Below are 22178 nucleotides of genomic sequence, written 5' to 3'. Positions count from 1 at the left end.
TGCTCTCTTGGACAGTAGCTGGATCGCCATTAAACTGCAGAGCTGGTAGAGACAGGTGGATGCCAAAATTTATAATAAGCTGACACGCACTTGTCTCTGTAATTTCCACAGCACTGCTCATGTGAAGGAAGACCCACATCGATGAAAGTCAGTGTCTAAAAGAGAGGGGCAGCATTACTGCAATAATAACTAGTCATTCAGTTTTTTTCTGTACACAGTATTCAAGTTATATTTTCTTTGGTTTATTCTGCTTAGTCCTATATATGCTTTTAGGTATGCGAAAGTATGTATGAATTCAGGAGGACTGATTAAACTCCAGTGTGAACGAGCATTTTTTCATTACTCCACATTTCTATGAATCTTCAAAATGAAATATCTTTAAAGATAAGCAATAGATTGCACTTTCAAGGCACCAAACGGAATGCGATTTTCTCAGATACTGCATGTGGAGGATTCGTAGCCTGCCCAGGCTTCACTATAATTGTCTCTGGGTGTATCTGGCTTTGTATGGGACTTTACCTGGAATGTGCAATCACAGTGTTTTCATCTTTGAGCACTGGGATCAGCATGACAGAATCAGATGATAGAGCCTTGGCAATTACAGCTGTACCTTGAAAACATTTGCATCGCATGAGCACAGATGCCGCATACATTGACGCCCAGATACTCACCAACTCTATTACCAGATCATATACATCAAGGCTTTCCATCTGTATGGTCATGTAACCCTTCTAGCCAATTATTCTTGTTAGTGAGGGGCTTAAAACCTGATGGGGAGGAGCACTATAACACCCTACAATTACTAGCAGAGTCTCGGTTTTAGTATGTAGAATGAAGAGCCTGTCATAACTCCCAACGGCAGATTACACCATACTATGTTAATAGGAACATATGTATTTTGTAAGTTACTCTAAAGTACCATCAGGAATCTGCTCCTCGCTGTCCTCTGTGCAGGCTCTGGACGGAAGCTCATTGCTGGATGTTGTTTTAATCTTAGAAAAGCGCGGTTTAAGGCATTTGGTCGCAGCTATTTTGAATCTTGGGCTGGCTGGAGCATTGTCAGACGCACCCAGAGCAGTAGGCGGGCCTTCTCGGTGGTGGCCAGCCGCCGCCAAAGCTCATGAGAAAGAATATGTGCATGCAACCAAACAGTCTTCTTTACAAAACGTTTCTTCTTCTCTCTTTGCCAAACTGGATCAAAAGTGCCGTGCAGTTTTGTAAATGCAGCTTCACTTGACACTTCTTTCTTTTTATCTCTATCTCATGTCATTCACCCTACACTCCTTCATGGGCGAATATCTCCATGACGACCCCATCCTCTGTCTCTCCGTCTCCTTCTCTCTCTCTCTCTCTCTCTCTCTCTCTCTTTCTAGTATTGCGTCATGAAGATGAAAAGTGCCTAATCCCCTTGTGGAACTCAGTCTAACAGACACACATACAGAATCCTGCTTTTGGGAAGGCATCACACACAAGCGCGTCCTCTCTCCGAGTGAGCGCGGCTTTTAGCAGAGAAAGCGGTGGCTGGAGAGGAAGAGAGAAAGAGGAGGTGGCGATAAGCGCTTATTGTTCTTGAGAGCCTGAACTGGAGGTGTGGCATCTGCGGGCGTTGTCGTGGAGACAGAGTGCTGGCTGTTCCCTCTTCCTCTTAGCTGATCGCTCAGGCCTTTGATCACAGGAGCGCTGATCCTTATGGCATCTAGAACAGCAGCCACAGGTAGCCAGCAGCCGCACGCGTTGAGCACGTAAGCCTACCTACGCCGTGAGGTGCTTGCGATAGAGTTGAGACTATTTAAACTGTACTGCATGGAGGTGAAGGTAAAAAAAAGTGCTGCCTTGGTTTGAGACGCTCCGCGCGTGGCAGGTAGAGGCGGATCAGAGGTGTGTATGTGTGTGCATTGTGACTCATAAAGGGAAAGTGGTGATGTATTCTGCCAGGGGTTTCAGGCGAGCGCTGCTGCGATTTCCACAGCCTGCGCTTTAGTGGAGGTGGGAAAAGAGAGAGGCAGAGGCGAGGGAGACATCGCTGCGATATTTCATCAGCGCGCGCACGTAAGTGTGTCACTAGTTCACTTTGTCTGTGACGGACGGTCAGGTGTCGTTAATGCGCTCAGTCTTAGTGGAGCTCCTTCGGCAGACGGCAGATACTGTGATTCCCCCTTCAACGCTCGTGGTCTCAAGCGCTCATAGACTAGAAGGGCTCCGGACAGCGATGGATGCTGTTCGTGTAGGTAGAAGCGAAAAGTGTGGATTTCAGGGGTGGAGAAGGACAGGTTTGGGGCTGTCAGACACAATAAAGGAGACCTGCCTTCAGGGAGAGACACGCAGAGCTTTTGACTGGCTGACTGACTGAATAAGTAAGTAACTTACAGGATGAATGTGTCAGGGTGTGATTCACACATTTGCATTTTCATCTTATCAAAGTGTGTCGTCACACGATTATTTTAGTTTAAATCACGTTAAGACAAAATATGAACTCAGCAGATCTCTGGGATATGCAATTCCATTTGCACATCCATTAGAGGCTGAAGGAGGAGGGAAAAAGAGGATTGAGAAAATGGACCTGGCAAGTTGATACGAGGCTATTTAGAGGTGTACAGCGAGGTAAGCTTTTGTATTGAAGAGAGCGATGTAGGGAACATTGGGTAATCTGTTCTCTTTTTCAAAAAACGTGCTACATCCATGAATGAGATGAGTGTGTAGGCTGTGACTGAAAAGTAAATACTGTTTTTCAAAGTGTGAATTGGTGTTGAGAAAAAGTTTGGAACACGGCTTTTGCCAAAAGACTCGAGATGTCTTCATTTATCAAGAAGGCATGTATAACCCTAAGATCATGTCGCTGTCTACATACTAACATCTTCTGCTATATTATTCTTTATGTCCGACCTGATTAGATCACATCATCACGTGTCACGTCACCCCCAGAGTAATGGCAATTCTTTATATTCAGAAAAAATGTATTTCTACCTCTTTAACATTTAGCTCCTAATTAGGCTCTGGGGGAAATGTTCTTTAATGTGGTATATTACATGGTAATTACCATGTAATTATTATGTAAAAATTGTAGCAGATATTTCACAGTGTTTAATAGGTTTAATCTCTTCTTTATTCTCCTCGTAAGCTAGACCAACAGGTCCGTGTCGGCGTTGTGTGCATACTGCTGTTTTCTTGCTGACACTTGATACTAACTCAACCATGAAATAAGCGTTTGTCCTTTTTTTTTGTTTTAAGCAAAACTAAATAGTTTACCTAGATTAGCGCTGCCATATTTCAGGAAAGCCTCCAGACTGCTTTTACAGAAATTCACAAATGCAGCAAGAACTGAATGGAATTTTAAACGATTGCTCAGTGAATTAAATCAACCTTTTTTAAATGTAAATGTAAACACTGAAGACATAACATTCTGCTACTGTTTGAAATGCTTTCACGAGCATGCAGAAATGCATTTACATTAACATAAATACATTTTTCTTGTATGCTTTTTGTACACCTTGTCTTACACTGCCAAAGTGACTTATTAGAATGTGCATATATTGTATTGTTAAAATTACTCTTCAGCAGAACTTCAGCATGAATCAAGAATAAAGCCAGAGTGGCAATTTAGAAAGTGGCAATGAAAATATAGTGCTGTCTGAAGAAATGGTTATCCATTTTAGATTTACTTAATAGATGTGGTTAATAATGAGTTTAATTATTTGCATTGCTCTTTTCTTATTTATTTGCTTGCTTTACAGTTAATTGGATGTATACTTTTGCACTGCTTAATAGGATGTTTGGTTTGTAGTTGGTTTAACTGTTCTGCTTTAATTGGCTGTTTCACAATTCGTCTTAATCTCTTAATGATTAGTCGATCGCTTCAGTTTTTCGATTATAAGCAGTTCACTTCCCCATAGTCTTGGCTCGGTCTCAAGACAGGACACGACTGTGTTTGTTATGTGACAACAATGGTTGGAAACAAGTAAATAGCCATCTAGCAACAAACGCCAACTAAGACTAAAGATGTTTCTAGATGCAGAATGGTGGGCACCTCTCCCTATAGAGAAGCGCAGCTTAGTCACAGCAAACTAGCACAGATGTACTAAGATATTGAAGCAATTGAGAACTAGTGGCAAGTAATGTAAACCCTACTTCCTGGGGATTTGTAAATCACAAGTCTGTTTCTCCAGAGCCAAGCCTAATAAGTCTGACAGTTTAGCTGGGTTCATTGAGGAACTTTGAGGAAGCCAACAGAGTTACAAATTAGACAATCTGTAGTATATACCAGGGGCATATGGGGAGGATATGCAGAGATGTCTGACAGAACAGTATTTTTACTGAAGTGAACCAGATTTTACCTGGAGTTCTTTTGTTAGTTTTTTTTTAAGTTAAGAAAAAATCTGTGTTTTCTCCTACTCCAAGATCAGTCCAGTGCAAGCGCGATGCGGTTGCATGTCAGCAAGAATTCACCATTAAGGATATGATATTAAACACTGCTAATCGACATTTAGCTGTCAGAAGGAAATGGAATTTGTTAAATATTATTGGAAAAAAAAAAAACACAAAACATTAAATGAAAATGAATTCAAATTAAAATTAAAATGAAAGTGCACCTATTATGGGTAAAGAAAGGTTGGTATTTTGGTTTTGAATTGCCCAACAAAGGAGGCTGACATGCACGCAAGGTCAAAGAACACTTTCTTTTAGGTTCATCTATTTCATTTCATCTCACCTGTAAAACCTGATAAAGCAGTGTCTAGTGTTACCGTGTGAAATTGTTATTTGTACTGCAACAAAGCGGCACCTAGTGGCAAACAATGAATTTGCCTTTTCATTCAGACCAATGAGAAAAGACCAATATGCTAATATTTAATTTTGATGTCAAACATTTGCATATTGCCCCCACTTGTTGACTCATTTTAAAAATGAGTTGTGTTACATACTGCATGAACTATAATTTAAAAAATCCATAATATGGGCACTTTGACATATAGCATCTATAAAACAATAAATATTAAAGAAAATGTTTTAGTTTTTTTTTTTTTTTTTTCAAAATTTTGAAATAAAGCATGACACTTTCTCAACATTTTCTTGCATATTGAACAACCATTCCATTATACTAATCAGTATACTAATCATACAATTAGCACAACATTTGTTTGCCCTATATTATCATATTAATGTTATTTTCCTGATTTCCCTTAGGTACTAAAGGGAAGAGTTTAGAGAATGCTTTGAGTTGAAAGAAATTAGATATTAAGCTACAAGACTGATTTTGTGTTGAGGCTAATTTGAGTTTCTTTTTGTCAATATTATAGCATAAGGCCCACTGACCCAAATATTGCGCGCCTGTCTCCCTGGAGATATTATCCCTGTATATTTTGCTATGACAATATTTTTATGAGAGCCCCTAGTATGCTAAGCCAACTAATATTCACAATTAGACAGATTCATTATACTGTCACAACTATGACATGAAGAAAAATTTCCTGCTCTGAATCCTGTCTGACTAAGCAAGTGTTTTTGCGTTTTAATTAGAGCTTCCTTTCAAAGTGCCGATTGCTCTGCTTCAACTGCACTGGCCTGATGGCCTCCAGGAGCTTCTGAGGTGTTCTCTAGGGAGACAGCACACTTGCACTATTTTTTTTTTTTTTTAACTAAATTTATTCCCTCCGTTAATGCTGTGAGTCATCTTTGAATAACTTCTTTCTTCCCTATTTCTAAAGAGATTTTTTTTTACATTTTCATATTCAGGAGTGGCCAGTTCCAGCGTATTTGCACCTGAATGAATTGTAACAAGGTTTTCTGTGGTTCAGTCTTACATCTGCATGCGGTTCACACCCTCTGTGCCACCGACTACTAGGGTAGTTCTCGCTATTAATATATTTGTTTCTCTGACTGTTGTTGCTTAGCATAGCATGCTGCATGGGAGAATGAGGTCATATATTTGTTCCTCAAGCTCACTTGTTAGCTTGTTTGAGGACAAACAGTACTCAAAAGAGCTGAAGCCCGATAACTATCTCAGTAATCTGCATTATGTGCATGAATTAGCATATATCAGGCAACAAACTAAATATGCATGTGGATGGATGTGTGGCTGTGTCAGTCATATCTGTATGCGAGATTTTGTGAGCTTTTGGCAGTTCCTCTGAAACTTGTGCAGCCATTGCCAAAGTAATTTCCCTTAGTGTCTTACTTCACTTATTTTAAATTAAATTGCTTGACCAGTGCTTCCCATTAAGTATGCTACAGTTATTTAGAAAAATGACTTGGGTGAAGCAATGATATTTAAGGGGAAGACGTGTTTTTTTTTAATCAACTTGTATGCAAATCATCTCATGCGCTTTGTTGGTGGCAGTGGTCGTTGCGTTTGCATTATCATTATCCATCTAAGTGGCAAGATTTTATGCTAGAGCTGGTTTGGACTCATAATGGTAATGCACTCTATGGAATCAGAAACAGACTGCTTTTAAGAGCACTGCTTCTTAGAGCAGCTGACATAATTTGATTCAGTTGAAAATGGCAAGCAAGGATAGATGTTCTGTCTCACGTGCAAGACAAAAGTGTCCTCTAGATTGTGAGAGCATACCAAAATCTTCATTAAGAAGATATTTCATGGTTGCCATTACCCCACAGAATTATCAACCCATGCCAGTTTGTGGTATTTGATTTTAAAATCCACTTATATTCATGAAATTGATGTGATTTTGAAAAACGCCTAGAATGACTTAGAACACTGAATTAGGAAGTATTAAAGGAAGCGGATTTAAAATAAACTTAAGTTTCAAATATATAACCCTTAGACAAAGAAAAAACTTGGCCGACAGCAAAAATGTAAAAATGTCCTGCTATAGAAATCTGCAGTTTATTATTTACATTGTGATTTTACCATTGTGGGGGAAGAAAAACAAAAAAATTATCTTAATTGAAATTCAACAAACTTCCAAAAATGGCAAATTCCATCTCAACGTCCTGTGGCCAGATCAATTCAACTTCTCAATTTTGTGCAACCATCTTAATAAATGACCTCTTATATTATTCTCACCGGCTCCTTTCTATCATATCTTTGGATTGCTTTTTCTGTTGTATCTTCAACTATTCTCTTCCCTTACATAATATCTCCTGCGTTCCCTCTGAGAGGGCGTTTTGGGCTTCTCTCTTCAAGATTTAGTTAGTATTTTTATTTTCTGATAGTTTAGAGATTACAAACTGTTCAACTCCATAACTCAAACATGTGTCTTTAAAAAAAAGACAAAACTTGGCTTGACAGTATATTGTTTAAACATTATTTTAACATTAGTAGAACTCTATACTTGATTTATATATTTTATTTACATTAGATTAAAAATTAACCATCTATATTCTTTTTTTGTAACCATAGTGGGAAAAAGTAAATTCAAATTTTAAAATTTCAATTAAACTTTCTGAGGCGTGGTCAAAAAATTCCAACCAATTCTGGTTTTGACTAAACCTATACCAATCCACACATATATATTTTCAGCAAGAAATGTAAAGTATAGCTCTCTGTTGTGTTTGAAAATACCTAATTAAGCATAATCATTAAGCGATCAGATCACCTTTTATATTAGGTGGAAAATTATTCTAAAAGAAAATAAACGAGAAAGGAAATACCTCGGCAGCATCTAAGTACGCGGTTAGCACCGAGGTCCTGTGTGTGGGGAGGGTGTGTGTGTGTGTGTGTGTGTGTGTTTATGTTTAAGGGTTAGCGTCTTGGTGGTGGATTTTGCCTGCAGGGTTAATTAGCATTGCAGAAGCGATGTCTGGAGGCAGTCGGCTCATCAAATCTCGCCTTTTCTCCGTCTCTCGGATCCCTTTCTTTTTGTGTGTGTGTGTAATTGTGTACACTGAGAATATTGTGTATGCAGAAGAGAAACCAACAAGAAAGCATAAATGATGCTTCCACTACACAGGATGGTGGTGATGAGCACACACACAGACAAATGCCAAAGGGAGGAGGAAACCTGTTGGCCAAATAAACGTGACTGCACACACATTAATGTTATTACCCAGGCGCGCAGGTGGAAAGATGAATCAGTATGCCTGATTTCTTGTCTCGTTGTTTTCTCTTATGCACTGCAACACGTTCCTCTTTCTAAATTACCTCTTCTTACCTCTTATATTCTTCTCACGGCTCCTGCCTATTATGTCTTTGGATTCTTTTCTTTCTGTTGTGTCTTCAATTGTTTTCTCTTCCCTTACATAATATCTGTGTTCTCTCTGAGGGCGTTTTGAGCTTCTCTCTTCAAGATTTACATTGTATTTTTATTTTTTTCGATAGTTTAGAGATTACAAACTGTTAAAGAATTATTTGTGTCAAAGCAGCAAGTGTGTATGTAAATCAGTAATATATGTCACAGCAGTTTGACTGTAGTCCATCAAACTATTTTATGCAGTATTTTCTTAAGTTTTGTCTCGATTGTATGCATAGTTTTGACATTATATTATGAGAATACATGTAATATTTGTTTTTAACAGAGTAAACTTAATATTGATAGAGTATATACAAATATAATAGCAATCAATAATAATAATAATAATACAATTAAATGTAACAATATATTAAATTATTAAAACTAATATATCATTTATAAATACTGTATAATAATTTTACAAATATAATGTGAATTAGTAAAAAAAAATTGTGTGGAAACAGTAAGCAGTAATTTCTTCTAAAACAAACTCAGTCTTAAAAAAAATATGTAATATTTTGGAATAAATTATATTTGTTATTTTTACTTTTAAAAAAATACACATTAACTCTAGGCCTATGTCTAATGTCATAAAAAATGCTTCATTCATCAAATAGGAATCATGTAATCCATATTTTAATTTCTAATTTACCATATTTAAGAAAAAGTTAAGTAGCTTGTCTTGCTGAGTATTATTGTCAACCATTTAATATTTATGTGGAAAACATGTTAAATATTCCGCTGCTTCTCTCTTCTCATTCCATGTTAGTGCTGGAAATTTCTGCTCTGTTTCTGTGAACAGTAAACTATGTCTATATGATTGGCCATCGTTCATTCAGTTTAAAATCTTTTTTGTCATCCTAACAACAAACAGAATGCAGCAGAGAAGTGCAAAAATTTCAAAGATGGGGTGGGGGTGGCACTAGGGCAGTTAAAGCCCCGTATTGATTATAATTTCATATAGATCCCCTAGAACAAGGGGTAGGTAACAGTTCTCATAATCTACCAAATAGGCCAAGTTAAATGTCCTTTCATTTGAAGAACAAATGTTGACGGCTTGACAAATGTACCCTAAATTAAGGCATCAGCAGCTGAGCCCAGACACCCTACTGACTGTGTACTGAATGTCCATTAAACATAAACACATTGCATCAGTGCTGCCAGCGAGACAGTCACAGACGTACACAAAACACACACTTGCGCATAAACATGCTCATTTACACCAATAAGGATAGCTGACAGCGTGCAAACACGCAGGAAACACCGTATTCCCCAATACTTCCTTCTCGCGAGGGAAACGATCATCTTAATAGCACAGAAACTCAAATGAGTGAAGCGGCGCGCTCCGGCAAAACCATTTGGGTATTATTAAAGTATATTCAGTGGATTCTCACCTGAGCTCTAGGGATATGAAACATTCAGAGATAAGGGTTTGATTGACTGGCTCGGTTGCCATGGGTGCAGAGCTACACGGGGTTTTAGTCTTGTGCAATGTGAGAGGCGTGTGAAGAAGTGAATGTGTAATAACGCAGAGATCAATAGCAGGAGTCAATAGAGCTCCACTGGGCTGGATCAGAGCATCGTAGAGATACTACAGCATGCCGTCTGAAAGCGACACGCTGGGAACACACACAGCCCGTGGCACCTACATTTAGACACCTCTGTATGAAATGATCACCAAATGTAGTTCAAGCTCGCGTGTAGCGCTAGATTAAACATGAGATCCGAAGACCCGAAGGATCAAGGTCAGCAACGCGCGCTCTTTACCATATGCAAGCTGATATATGTACATATGTATGCTTCACAAACATTCCCAAACAAACTTTCGCCTTTTCTCATTCGGTCTCAAAAAGCTCAGACACTCAAGCCTATACACACACGCACCGGTGGGAGATGGGACACTGCGCTCTCAGTGGCTGTGGTGGTTTCACTCAATGAAAAATGGATGAGACTAAAATTAGATAAACTAAAATTAGACTGAGTTAATCTGCAGAATGTCCTCAAAGTAAGAGAAACCGCAGGCTTCACAATCGCTGTCTGTGGAGGCGAGACACGATGTAAAGCGATGAGGAGACACGGCCGGATTGTTTTCCACAGCTGACCTGCAAAGTATGAGGAAATGCTCTGATCTTTACTTTGATACGCTAGAAGAGGGCAGAGAAGGTTTTTTGATACATTCTCGCTACAGGATCAGGGAGTGATACTATAGTGTGATCTCTGCACACCGCTATTGTTTGATGTCTGTATGCAGTGTTAGCTAAGGTTAAATTGGACGTGCTGGCATCTTTGATTTGAAACAAGAATTTTTTTTGTCAGTTTGTCAATATATTCCATTTCTTTTATGTTCCAGGTCAGTAAACACTTTTCACCTGCATTACACCGAGCAGTACTTACAAAAACAAATTTTAAGAAGGACTCTGGAAAATGCTATAAGTTGTTGTCCAGCCCAAAGCAGCACTTTTTTCCATTTATAAATATTTATTTATATATCATAAAGAGATTATAATATTTGATCTGATATTTTATTTGCCACTGTATATTGTATTCATCCATCGTTAGTACTAATAACTTGAAGCCAAACATAAAACTATGGCTTATCAAATGAATAACTGATATCTCTAAATATTGTTTATTCTATTTATTTATTATTTTCGTTAAACATTATTATAATTTATTTTCGAATTAATATTTCACTATAATTTTAATTTATAAATTTATAATTTATTTAATTTATCAATTTAATTTATAATCGTTTTACAATGTTTTGAACAAGTTCTATTTTTGAGTCATATATTTGATATATATATACCCCCAAAGGATGCATATTAGTAGACTATTAGTACCTTCTGAAAAAATGACTTGAAGAGTTCAATTTATTTCTGATAGTATAAGGATTTGGAATCACCAGCAGATTGTAGGCTTCCCTACCTCCAAAAATCCCCATTTATTCCCCTACGTGTAAGCGATGATCGTTCAGCATACTTCTGAGTGTTAAAGCTCATCTGCCTTGTCTGTGTGTCATAGAGAGAGCGACAGATTGCTTTTTGTGAGATAAAGATTTCCTGAAAGACCGAGGGAGAATCTGCTCCCGCTGCGTGACAACATATCCTCTCAAATAATGGCTTATCTCCATTCCCAAAAGAGGAGTCTGTAATGATTAATTGATAAACTTTCCCTTGGAAATGCATCTCTAATCCAGACACCTTTAGCGAGAATTACATCAACGCTCATGCTCTCCCCTGCTGCTGATACTGTCATCAGATCGGCTGGGATGAATTGAATTATTAACTCATTAAAACTTAATAAACTTCTCCTGTCAGTGAGCTGCTCCCCATAACGAACCACAGGCTTAGCGCTGCCCCGATGTTCTACCCAGACGCGTCCTCTGTCTTCATTCTGACACTCACGCTGGCAGGCCAACATTTGGCGTGTTGCGTCGCGACAAACCTGATGGAGTTGCGAATGAAAGTGAGCACCGCCAAGGTTGAGAAATGCTTCTCTTGTACAAGCAAGGACATTTGCAGTCACACTCCTTGAAAAGCAGCGCAAATGTGGCAGCAGATTTTGTACATGTATTGATATTGATTTGAAAGGAAAGCATAGACTGGCTCTTACTAATCAGCGTTCGAATGAGGCAACCTGTGCTCGTCATACAGGTTGACTCATTTAGACCAGCGTGGAGTGAAATAGATTTTTAAAGAATTTGCACCTCGAACTTCCGTCTTGGTGATTTTAATGAGTTAAATGCATTAGGTAGATTTCAAATGCGATTCACATTAGGTTTATACAGTATAAGTAAGGAAGTTGTTGTAAAATGCATGGTAGATTATTATTGACGTAGTGAAGCCACATGTCTAAATTATACATCATACACTAGGCACAAGGTTTATTTCGTGCATGCAGGTCAATCTGTTGCTATATCGGTTATGAGAGCACTCCATGGTGGCTTGCCACTTCACTGAAAATTGTCTGCCCCATTTTTCAGCCCAAGATTTTGACCATTTCTCTTTATGGTCATTTTAGAGCAATAATGGAAACAGATGCCTTTATGGTTCTGTTCTATTAATAATTAATTGAGAATACGTGCATGTAACCTTTCCACAAATGATGCCCTTTGATAATTATGTTTTCAAAGCAGTTACTACACTCATGTATCTTTCATAATAACGAAACGCATCATCTTGTGGTATGCAACAGTGTGTATCATGTCTAAGGGAGTATTTAAAATATTAAAGAACAGCCTAGAAGTGAGAAACGTAAAGAGATGTATAAAATCAGAGCTGCTGGGATCTTGTAAGATGTAATTATCTATTCCAAAGCCGACATCAGATTTTCTGATGGAGACATTCATTTTTAATTACAAGACTAAATGGAGGTAGTTTAGATGCAGGTTTAAATGATGCATTTTCATGCAAGATAGATACCTCAGAAAATGTAAAAGCTCCCTTGTTGGTGATTCCTATCGGAGAGGCTGTCTGTTCGATTTGTATATTGTCTGAAATAACGAGTATATTTTAACCCATTTCACGTCGGTAGGAAAGTCAATCAATAAAAAAATAGACAAGATATTCTTGTGCTTTTTATGGTTTTATATCGTATGCCTATTTTATCGGCAATAGCAGACGCTCTCCTCATCTTCCCTAATTACCTTGTGATTGCACTTAGACATAAAACATTAGCACAGACATGGTTAAAATCAGTCTTCAAATATAATCTAAATGGCACGTTTGTGATCTGAGTCTAACAGACCTGTGGAATGCCTGCCTTTTTGCTTTCCTCCATTATTGATTTCGATTGGCAGAGCAAGACTTGTGCCAAGGGAGCATGGGGTTTCCATGGTTATGGCATGTTTGGAGATGTCTTTCTGAAAGCAGGTTTTGTGTGTGTGTGTGTGTGTGTGTGTGTGTGTGTGTGTGTGTGTGTGTGTGTGCGTGTGCGTGTGCGCGTGCGTGTGCGTATGAGAGACAGAGAAAGAGACGATCGATGCACCACAGGGTTCCTATCAGCTAGAATCAGCAGAGAGTCTTGCACAGAGGAGGTGTTGGGAAATTGGGATGGAACAAAGGACATGACGTGCATGTATGTGCATTACAGGGGTCATTCTACAAAACACAGGCTTATTTGTGTCTCTCATGATGTATACACACTGCATGTATAGAAATAGATTACTGCCAAGCATGTTTATGAACGCATAAAAAAATATATTTTTTAGATTTTCATTTATGTATATTCTAAAAGACTGCACTAGGTCAATGCGTGAGGAAAATCTGGAGGTTAACTGAAATCGTATTTTTGTTTTGTCCGCCTCAGTAACTATTGTTATTATTGAAAAACAATGTCTGAAAATTTCTGGAATCACAAACTGAACCGTGCTCATTTTATAACATCAGCATCCAGTTTCTCTCACATACATTTGATAACAGGCCTACACCATGGCGATCATTTTAATTTAAAATGACCTTGTACAATGACCAATTTTGTACAATGACCTATAGTATATGTATGTGTCTATTTACATTACTTTGACTGACTAACCATGCAGCATCTCTCTGATCTATATCATATTTCTTTGTCTCTGTTTTCTCTCTGTAGGTGGCCATGCTGTTCTCTCCGTTCTCTTGTGCTCTGGGGCTCTCCCTCCTGCCACTCCTCCTGTTTCAGTGCCCGCCCACGCCTGCCCAGCCCGCTGCGAGTGCTCTGTGCCCACGCGTTCTGTGTCATGCCATCGCAGACGCTTAGCGCAGGTGCCTGAAGGCATCCCTATAGAGACAAGGGCACTGGACCTCAGTAAAAACCGGCTGCGCATTGTGACACCACAGAATTTCTCCTCACTGCTGTTGCTTGAGGAGCTGGACCTCAGCAACAACCTGTTGTCATCTGTGGAACCTGGCAGCTTCCGCACTCAGCCGCGCGGCCGCTCGCTCGACTGCGCAGCAATCAGCTGACTCTGCTGCCGCGTGGAGCGCTGGCCGGCCTCAGCGAGCTCACTCTGCTGGATGTCAGTCAAAACCGTCTTGTTATTCTGCTGGACTACGGCTTTGAGGAGCAGCGGAGGCTGCGGGTACTAGAGCTGAGTGATAATGAGCTAGTGTTTATCGCCCCACGGGCCTTCAGCGGCCTGGCGTCCCTGCGCTCTCTAACGCTGCAGCGATGCAACCTGAGCACAGTGCCCACACATGCTCTCGCACATCTGCATGGCCTAACCAGCCTGCGATTGCGGGACTTGGGAATCACGGAGCTTCAAGCACACGCATTTAAGGGTCTGCCACGACTGAAACACCTGGAAGTGGACCGCTGGCCTTTGTTAGAAGGGTTTCCGACCTCCGCTTTGCAGGGGCTGAACCTCAGCACACTCTCCATTACCCACACCAACAGCGTCCGTGCCAGTGGTGACACATCTACTGTATCTAACGCATCTCAACCTGTCTTACAGCCGTATACGTGTCCTGCCAGCAGGGTGGTTACGGGGAATGGACCGGCTGGAAGTTGTGCGTGTACGACAGTCTAACCTGCTCAGTGTGGAACCTCAAGCCTTTCAAGGAGCCTCTTCGCTGCGCCTTCTTGACCTTTGTTACAACCGTCTCTCCACGCTTGAAAGAAGTGTTTTTCCTGCTTCTGAGGCCCTGCAGACTCTTCTGATTGGCCAGAACCCGTTAGTGTGTGACTGTCGTCTACGCTGGCTCCTGGAGAGGACTCCACCTTTGCTGTATGGTGATGTTCAACCTGAATGTAGTGCTCCTGCTCCCTTGGCTGGGAAGCCACTTAGGGACCTGATGGAACCTCAAATCTCTAAGCACGTTATCTGCACCAAGCCCAGGGTTGTCTCAATGGCAACTTACCCAGCACAGACAGAAGAAGGACAGAGAGCTTGGCTATACTGCAGTGCGGACGGGGCTCCACCACCTTCTGTGTCATGGCTGACACCGCATAGGCGGCACATTACCACAAAGAGCACGGGAAGAATGGTGGTCCACACAAATGGCTCGCTGGAGTTCCGCATGGCAGAACCTCAGGATAGTGGCATGTACGTGTGCGTGGCATCGAACCCAGCAGGCAATGCCACTCTGTCCATCACTGTAGCTGTGAAAAGCTCTGGAATCAGGGATAGAGCCCTTTACGCCAACCGCAGCTTTCTGTTTGACTCCGACTACAACAGTTCCCTGATTAATGGCACGGAGGAGTACACCATCAGGGTAGTGCTGGACTTCACCACCATCCTGGTCTCCACAGCAATGGGCTGCCTCAGCTTCCTGGGTGTCGTCTTGTTCTGTTTCTTGTTGTTGTTTGCATGGAGCCGTGGCAAAGGGAAGCACAGAGGTAGCGTGGACATTCAGTACGTCCCACGAAAGCGGAAAGGCGCAAACTCAGAACTTACAGAAACAAGTGGGCCCAGACGAGTCAACATGAAGATGATCTAAACTTTTTATATGGCCGAGGATTTCATGGGTTGCATGGTTGCGTATGCGTGTCTGTTGGACTTTGTGAGTCTTTGGGTATATGTGCTGCAAAAGATGCAAAGGATGTATTTAATCATGAGAGTTTACATGTGGTATCCCAATGAAAAAAGAAAGAAAACAGAAAAACGCCAAACCATATAATGCGCGTCTTCTGCGATGCTTTGTCTGTGGAAAGCATTATTTGGACGGTGCAGACGTGATTAAGTTGCTTGATTAAACTGTTGTATATATTTCATATTTGTGGGAAAGAATGGTATATTTCTATATATATATATATATAAATATATCTATTTACAGATACATTACAATTACCTTTCAAAACGCTGCAAAAACTCAAGTTGTCTTCCCCAATAAGCAAAGTATCTACTGGAAAAAGCCTCGGCAGTGCTGTGTTGTGAAGTGTTTGGTTTTGCTCAGAATTCCTGTTCTCCTGGGACGTCCTCTTCTTAGCAGAACCTCCGGGGGAACCAGGGAGTTTCCTGCCATTTTGTTGTAAAGATGTTAAAATGCAAGAAGCCGTTTGACATGGTGGGTTCCAGGGGCTGTATTTGTGACTCAGTGGAAGTCTGTGGAACTGTGTGAAAATGTTCTTTTCTTTTCTTATGTTCTGTCAAATGCTGCTCAAATGTTTTTACATACTAAATATCTGGTTATATTTTCCAAAGAAAATAAATATAAATCGTACAGCTTGATAAGTGTTACTGTCATCTCAAATCGTATTCTTGCCCATCTCAAGTGTTCCCTGTGGCACAAAACACACTGAACATACACACTGAATTCTGAGCTTCTTATATATATATATACAAACAATTTATAATTTTTTGGTAGAAAGTCACAAATTTTGCATGCAGGATATTTTCTGTTGCTATTTTCCAATAATGTCAATTATGGGATACATTATTGCTACGGTTACTTAGCAACAGGCATATAAAAATGTTAAATACAAAAGCTTGGTGCTGTTGGTCAGTTGAACTTGAAACACATATCCAGTTTCTTAGGGAGCATAACTTTTTTTTTTATATTTTTGGTGAAATTCAGCATTTACTGAATTGCAAAGGACAACTAAAAGGACAGCTCGAGTAGTTGTGACTAAATTCCTTCAAGCAAACTTATAAATAGCAAACATTCCATCATAGTATAGAAGATGTCTTGGTAGTGACCTTTTTTAGGGCTCTTAAAAGCATGAAATTGACTTATAGTTGTCCCTGTCTGGCTTCTTCCTTTGACGTCACAGCTCAGGATAGACACTAGTAAAGGGTTTGGATTCTGCATGTACTTCTGGTGTGATCAACAAATCAATGTTGCCATGATGTTTTTTTCCTGCTTCTCTAAGGATAAAAAAATGTGGCTTAAAATTGGTCAATCCATAACTGAATTCCATGAGCACGGATGACAGACTTCAAATTACATACTTCCAGGTGGTCACATGCCAGGGAAGCACTTGCCATTGGTTATGTCCCTGACGTAATTTTGTATTGTGTATGATTCCTCAAATGAACAGGAACTACAACTGATAGCTTTCTCCAAGTATTATTGACCTCCTTGATTTAGGTGTACAAGCACAACGCTGCTGAAGCTCCATTGATTTTTATGTAATACAGTTAATCTAAATTGGTCAGGCAGGAATACTTAGAATATTCTTGGAATATTTTACATTGCTTCTCTGAGTGAGTTCATGTCCATTCATTTCAAATAAATTATGGGTGAAATCACACTCATCCTATTATCTGTAGTACATTTGTATTATATTTCTTTTGCTGTACTGAACACAAAGGACTCCTTATCTTTTGATAAATGTTTGATATCTTTTCAATACATAAAGGCCTAAGCTGTGTTGGTTCGGTTTTCTCTAGTGTCATATGTGATATGATCCCTTGTTCTACAATGTCTTTAAAAGTGTCCATTTTAAAATCATTACTCCAAGTTTTGATGTCAGTTGTGTTACATCTAAGCGTTTAATTACCTACTTCTTGCTGTTCAGGTTGGACGTCGTCGTACATTGCAACTTGAAGCTGTATTTATACTATATTTCTTCCTGACTCTATCTTAACTCAATTTTAAAAAGAAAAGATGGATGGCTAAAAATTGTATTTGATATAAGCACTGCACTGAATTAAATTTAGCCTTTCCAAACAGATCATTATTTTAAAGTCTTTCCTTCACTTAAACTGCTTTAGATTGATTGTGATACACAAAAGTGCAAGGACAGAGTTTTCCATCAAGACAATACGCCTCGGGTTACTACTTTTCGTCCTTGGTGCCAAAAGTAGTCCAGCTGTATTAAAGAAACTGCAGGCCAAACCGTTAACCTCTATGTGCTACACTAGCAGTACCTAAAAATTCCCTGAAGGTTTTCTGGTCTTTATGAGCTTGTTTTGTTACACAATCAAAAGCATCTAAATATACCTGAACTAATCATGTCCATGTCTATGACTCACAAACTGAAACAAAAGAAGTTGCTTTTATGTGAGTATGCGTCATCATCATAAGACTATGGTGTTTTGTGGTGAGCGCTTGACCTTGCAGTGTTCTGTCAGGACGCGTTTGGGGTGAAAATATGAGCAGGGCCACTTTTCTATGTGAATGAGTCTTCCTCAGAGACACATTAAAGTATCAGGAACTGATGCATAAAGACTTGCTTCAAGATGGACCCGGGGAACTGCCTGCTTCCGAGAAGAAAATGCAAGACAGAGACAACATATTAGGACTTCAGCACATCATGCTACAAACATTTTAATTATTCAGACATACCTTGAATTAATTATGGTGAAATAAATCCTGTCGATAACCTGCAGGGTGTTCAAACTGTGGATAATAGAGCGTAAAATTATGGTTTGTTCAGGAAAACTAATAATATAAGTACTCAAATTCAAATCTGAATTGGGGATAAATTACTATACGTATTTTCATGAAGCAACACAAGTGCACCACACACCACAGCAGTATTTCTTGTGCGTTTTTCAGTGGTGTCGCTCCTCATGCATTTCATGCTATCCGCTTGACAATTGAGAATACTCAAGAGCTGTTTATGACTGCTATTTATTTATAGCACTGTGTCTCTGAAACAGAATATCCCGGACATCAAAATTTCAAGAATAAACTTCAAAGATAAAACACTAAAACTGTTCGTTGTTTGCTTTTTTGATCTGATAGAGCTGTTACATATATCAAGCATTCAACAAAAATACAATGCCAGGCAGTTCAAATCACAGGCATCCTGTGCTGGCTCTTTTACTGAATCATTCTGTATGACTCGCAAACTCAGGAGTATGAATCAGTCCGCTGAATCCTTCACAGAATGAACTAAACCGATTCGTCAGAACAGCTACTAAATCAACAACCGACTCACCTACTGAACTAAATCATTACTCCACTAAAGCCATTAGGCCGCTCTTACATGCTCTGCCACCAGAAAAGCAAAAATATATTCTCTCGCTTTCTGTACACTTCATATTCACGTCTCTGTTGATAACCATCCCCATTTTTATAGTTTATGGTAATGCTACGAAATTCTCAGCTTACCAAATTCAATAGCATGACATAGAATCAAACACACAAAAACAAGATCAAAATGAGAGAGCGAGAGAGTCTTTTTCCTTCATATTTCACTATGAAATATTTTTAGTAGTTCTTGAGAGTAATTACGCCTCCCTGGTATAGGGTCATAGCTTGAAAAAGTTTGGGAGCCCTTGCTGTGAACAGTCCCAGTTCAGCAGTTACTTCTACAAGATTTCCTTCACCCACTGTGTTCACAGACAAAGCTCCAGGGAGGCTGTCCCTGCAGTCGGTGTACTGTAAATCACTTCAGATAAAAAGCACCTGCCAAATGACAAGGAATCAATATTTACACAAGGTCCTGATTTTGAGGAAAAATCACTCCGCCCAAAACACTCAGATCTTTACCCTGTGGATTAATGTCGCTGGAAAATGGATGTTGGCTAATGATTACCGAGATGAGGTTCATCTCCCCATATATTTCACTCTGACTGATGGTGAAGGAGGATGAGTTTAGACTAAAGGTTTGCCAGCGGTGCCTATCCGCCTGCCAAATACGCAAAATAAGAAACAAAGGGAACAACATGTCACCAGCCGAACCCCAGTCATAAATCTCTGAGCCTCGCTCATATTTTAAAGTGGCTCCAGTTACACCATCACACAACATAACCATCCCCATGGGTTTGTTTGCCAGGTTTGTCCTTCTGTTCTGACTTTTCTCCAGAGAAAGCATGCTCGATTTGAGCTTCAGTCCGCTTTACACGACGGTCATGTTGCGTGTCACGATCTTTTCAGACCCATGGCATTAGTAGGACTGTTCTAGAAATAATAACCCATTACCCGTCTCTGTGCGGGCTGGGGCGAGCAGAGAGCCATGCATCTCCACTCTTCCACACCACAGAATGATGGGATGAGGAATGGGGTGGAGGGAAATCACTCTGGCAGATGTAATGACTCTGTAAAGAGCAGACATGACAACTGCTAATCAGCGCAGCGAGCCCTAATCAACGAAGGGAGCGTGTGAAGCGCGAAGGTTAGGATTTAGAAACGCACACACATGCACACAAACTCATCAAGTCTCGCTCATAATCAGCTTCTCATCACGCTAATACCAAAGCCACACACTCATCCGTACTGAACTGCAAATAATTTGTTGCTATATTTCCAACACATTATGTAGCCAAGCAAATCAAGCAGAAGGCAACGGCTCTAACAAAAGCCTGCGCAAATGATTTTCTTCCCGTGCTGCCTTGTAACCTGGCCTTTGGATGCATGGATACGGTTGCTAGGCGCCGCCTAAAAGTGTCGCTAATGCTGCTTCGCACTATTGTTGCCATGGCAACCTGAAATGCCTCCATCTCTCTCCGCTCTCTGCCATCACAATAAGTCAACGAGGTTTGTGGCATTGTAATGGAAAACTGAGAGCACAATATATATCATCCAACAACAGTGGTTCGAGGCGGTGAGGGTCAAGTGGTGTATTTAACCACAAAATTGAGATCAGTGGAACAGTTCAGCGAGGCCCGATGGTGTGTATTACAAACTGAGAGGTAGATGGATGATGTGCCAATCAGGAGGTTAAGAGTGAGGGTGATACTGCAGCTGACCAAGTGACCACAAGAGACATTAGTATTTTTGGGAATTGAACTCTGAGTTGATTTAACCCGTTCAATTTAATATCTGCACATAGTTTTACATCCTAACACTCACCTTCTCATTGACCCTTGAAAAAGGATTTCTAGATCCATCCCGCAAACCTTACAAAAATGAATCACTCCAAAAAAGTTCTATAGTTAATCCAAGGTAACCACAAAATAACCATGGTTTTGCGACACTATCCTTAGTTTAATCATGGTATTTGTAATAAAAACCCTGTTTATACAAATGGTAGTCTATACGACAAACACCATAGTTTCATTTTCATCATGATATAGTTAAAGATTTCAGATGCCTTCTAAAATTTTCTTCTAAAATGAGCATCTTTAACAGGCTCCCATGTTTAGGTTCAGTAATTTTACAGTTCTGTAAATGGCGATTTATAAAATGCTGATTTTAGAGGAAAACATTTGATGGCATTTAGAGGCACTTTTGCATCTCAACTCTTCATTTGTTCATACTGTACATTCTAGGATGGCCATCAAAGCCATTTGTTTCCCAGGGCTTGTCCTGGCCAGAATTTCAGTATTACTTACAGTATAGTCACCCTAGTACATTCAGTTTATTCTGCTGTTCTAGCACCACATCATTCTACATTGATGGTATCATGTAATACTAGGGCCATTGTATTGTGTTGGAAAATGTCTTTACCTGCAGCGAGTCATTCACAAGCTGCTCTCATGAATGTTTAACTAATAAAGGCGTCTGTCGATGCCAAACGATACAAGGCAAGGTTTCAGTAGATTGTAGGTGAAAGCCTTCTTTATCTAATGTTCTTTTAGCTCTCTGTCTTGTCATGAAGTGAAAACGGCTACAAACGATTCAGTCCTTTGGTGAACTCGACTGATTCAGTCCAAATGGCGGATTTATTCAGACTGAAGGGCGAAGCTGTTTGACTGGCGCTGTGTTTTGAACCCCATACTATAACATTTACTGTGACAAAACCATTGGAATGGTACGGCCCCGAATTCAGTCTGATCCATTAATAAATATCGATAGTCATTCGCGAGTTATTAAATAACACGCTGAAGTTAGCTATGAAAGTCCATAGGTAGTGTCAGTGCATGCTATAAAAAAAATCAATTTAATATAATTGCAAATAGTCCGCAACACAGTTCGATACTATAATATAATAGCTATATCTTCCTAAACACAGCTCAAAGCCTAAAGTGATGGTTTGACAAAACGACTCGAGAGGTAATTGAATTTCTCCCTCGCCTCTCTGATCCCGGGTAATCAAATTACTCCTTCGGCCGCCAGAGGGCGCCGCCTCGCCCTGCGCTTCAGCAGCTCGCTTCTTCGCAGCCTTGAGCCTAATGACAGCAGGAAGCCAGGAAAAGGGTTGACGAATGTGTTGTTGTTTCGAGCCGAAGCAGGTAGGATTCTG

General features: G+C 40.0%; 1 protein-coding gene across 1 annotated transcript; it reads left to right on the top strand.

Moving 5' to 3' along the window:
• Positions 1-1693: 1693 nt before the first annotated feature.
• Positions 1694-16332, top strand: lingo2b (leucine rich repeat and Ig domain containing 2b). Its single transcript, XM_043254675.1, is given in 5 exon segments — positions 1694-1714; positions 13776-13848; positions 13851-14102; positions 14105-14555; positions 14557-16332. Coding segments are annotated over 4 exon segments (1815 nt in total). The 5' UTR covers positions 1694-1714; positions 13776-13781; the 3' UTR covers positions 15602-16332.
• Positions 16333-22178: the final 5846 nt, after the last annotated feature.

This window comes from Puntigrus tetrazona, chromosome 13 (genome assembly GCF_018831695.1).
Source record: "Puntigrus tetrazona isolate hp1 chromosome 13, ASM1883169v1, whole genome shotgun sequence".
In the NCBI taxonomy this organism is placed as follows: domain Eukaryota; kingdom Metazoa; phylum Chordata; class Actinopteri; order Cypriniformes; family Cyprinidae; genus Puntigrus; species Puntigrus tetrazona.
This window is presented reverse-complemented; position numbering and strand designations above follow the sequence as displayed.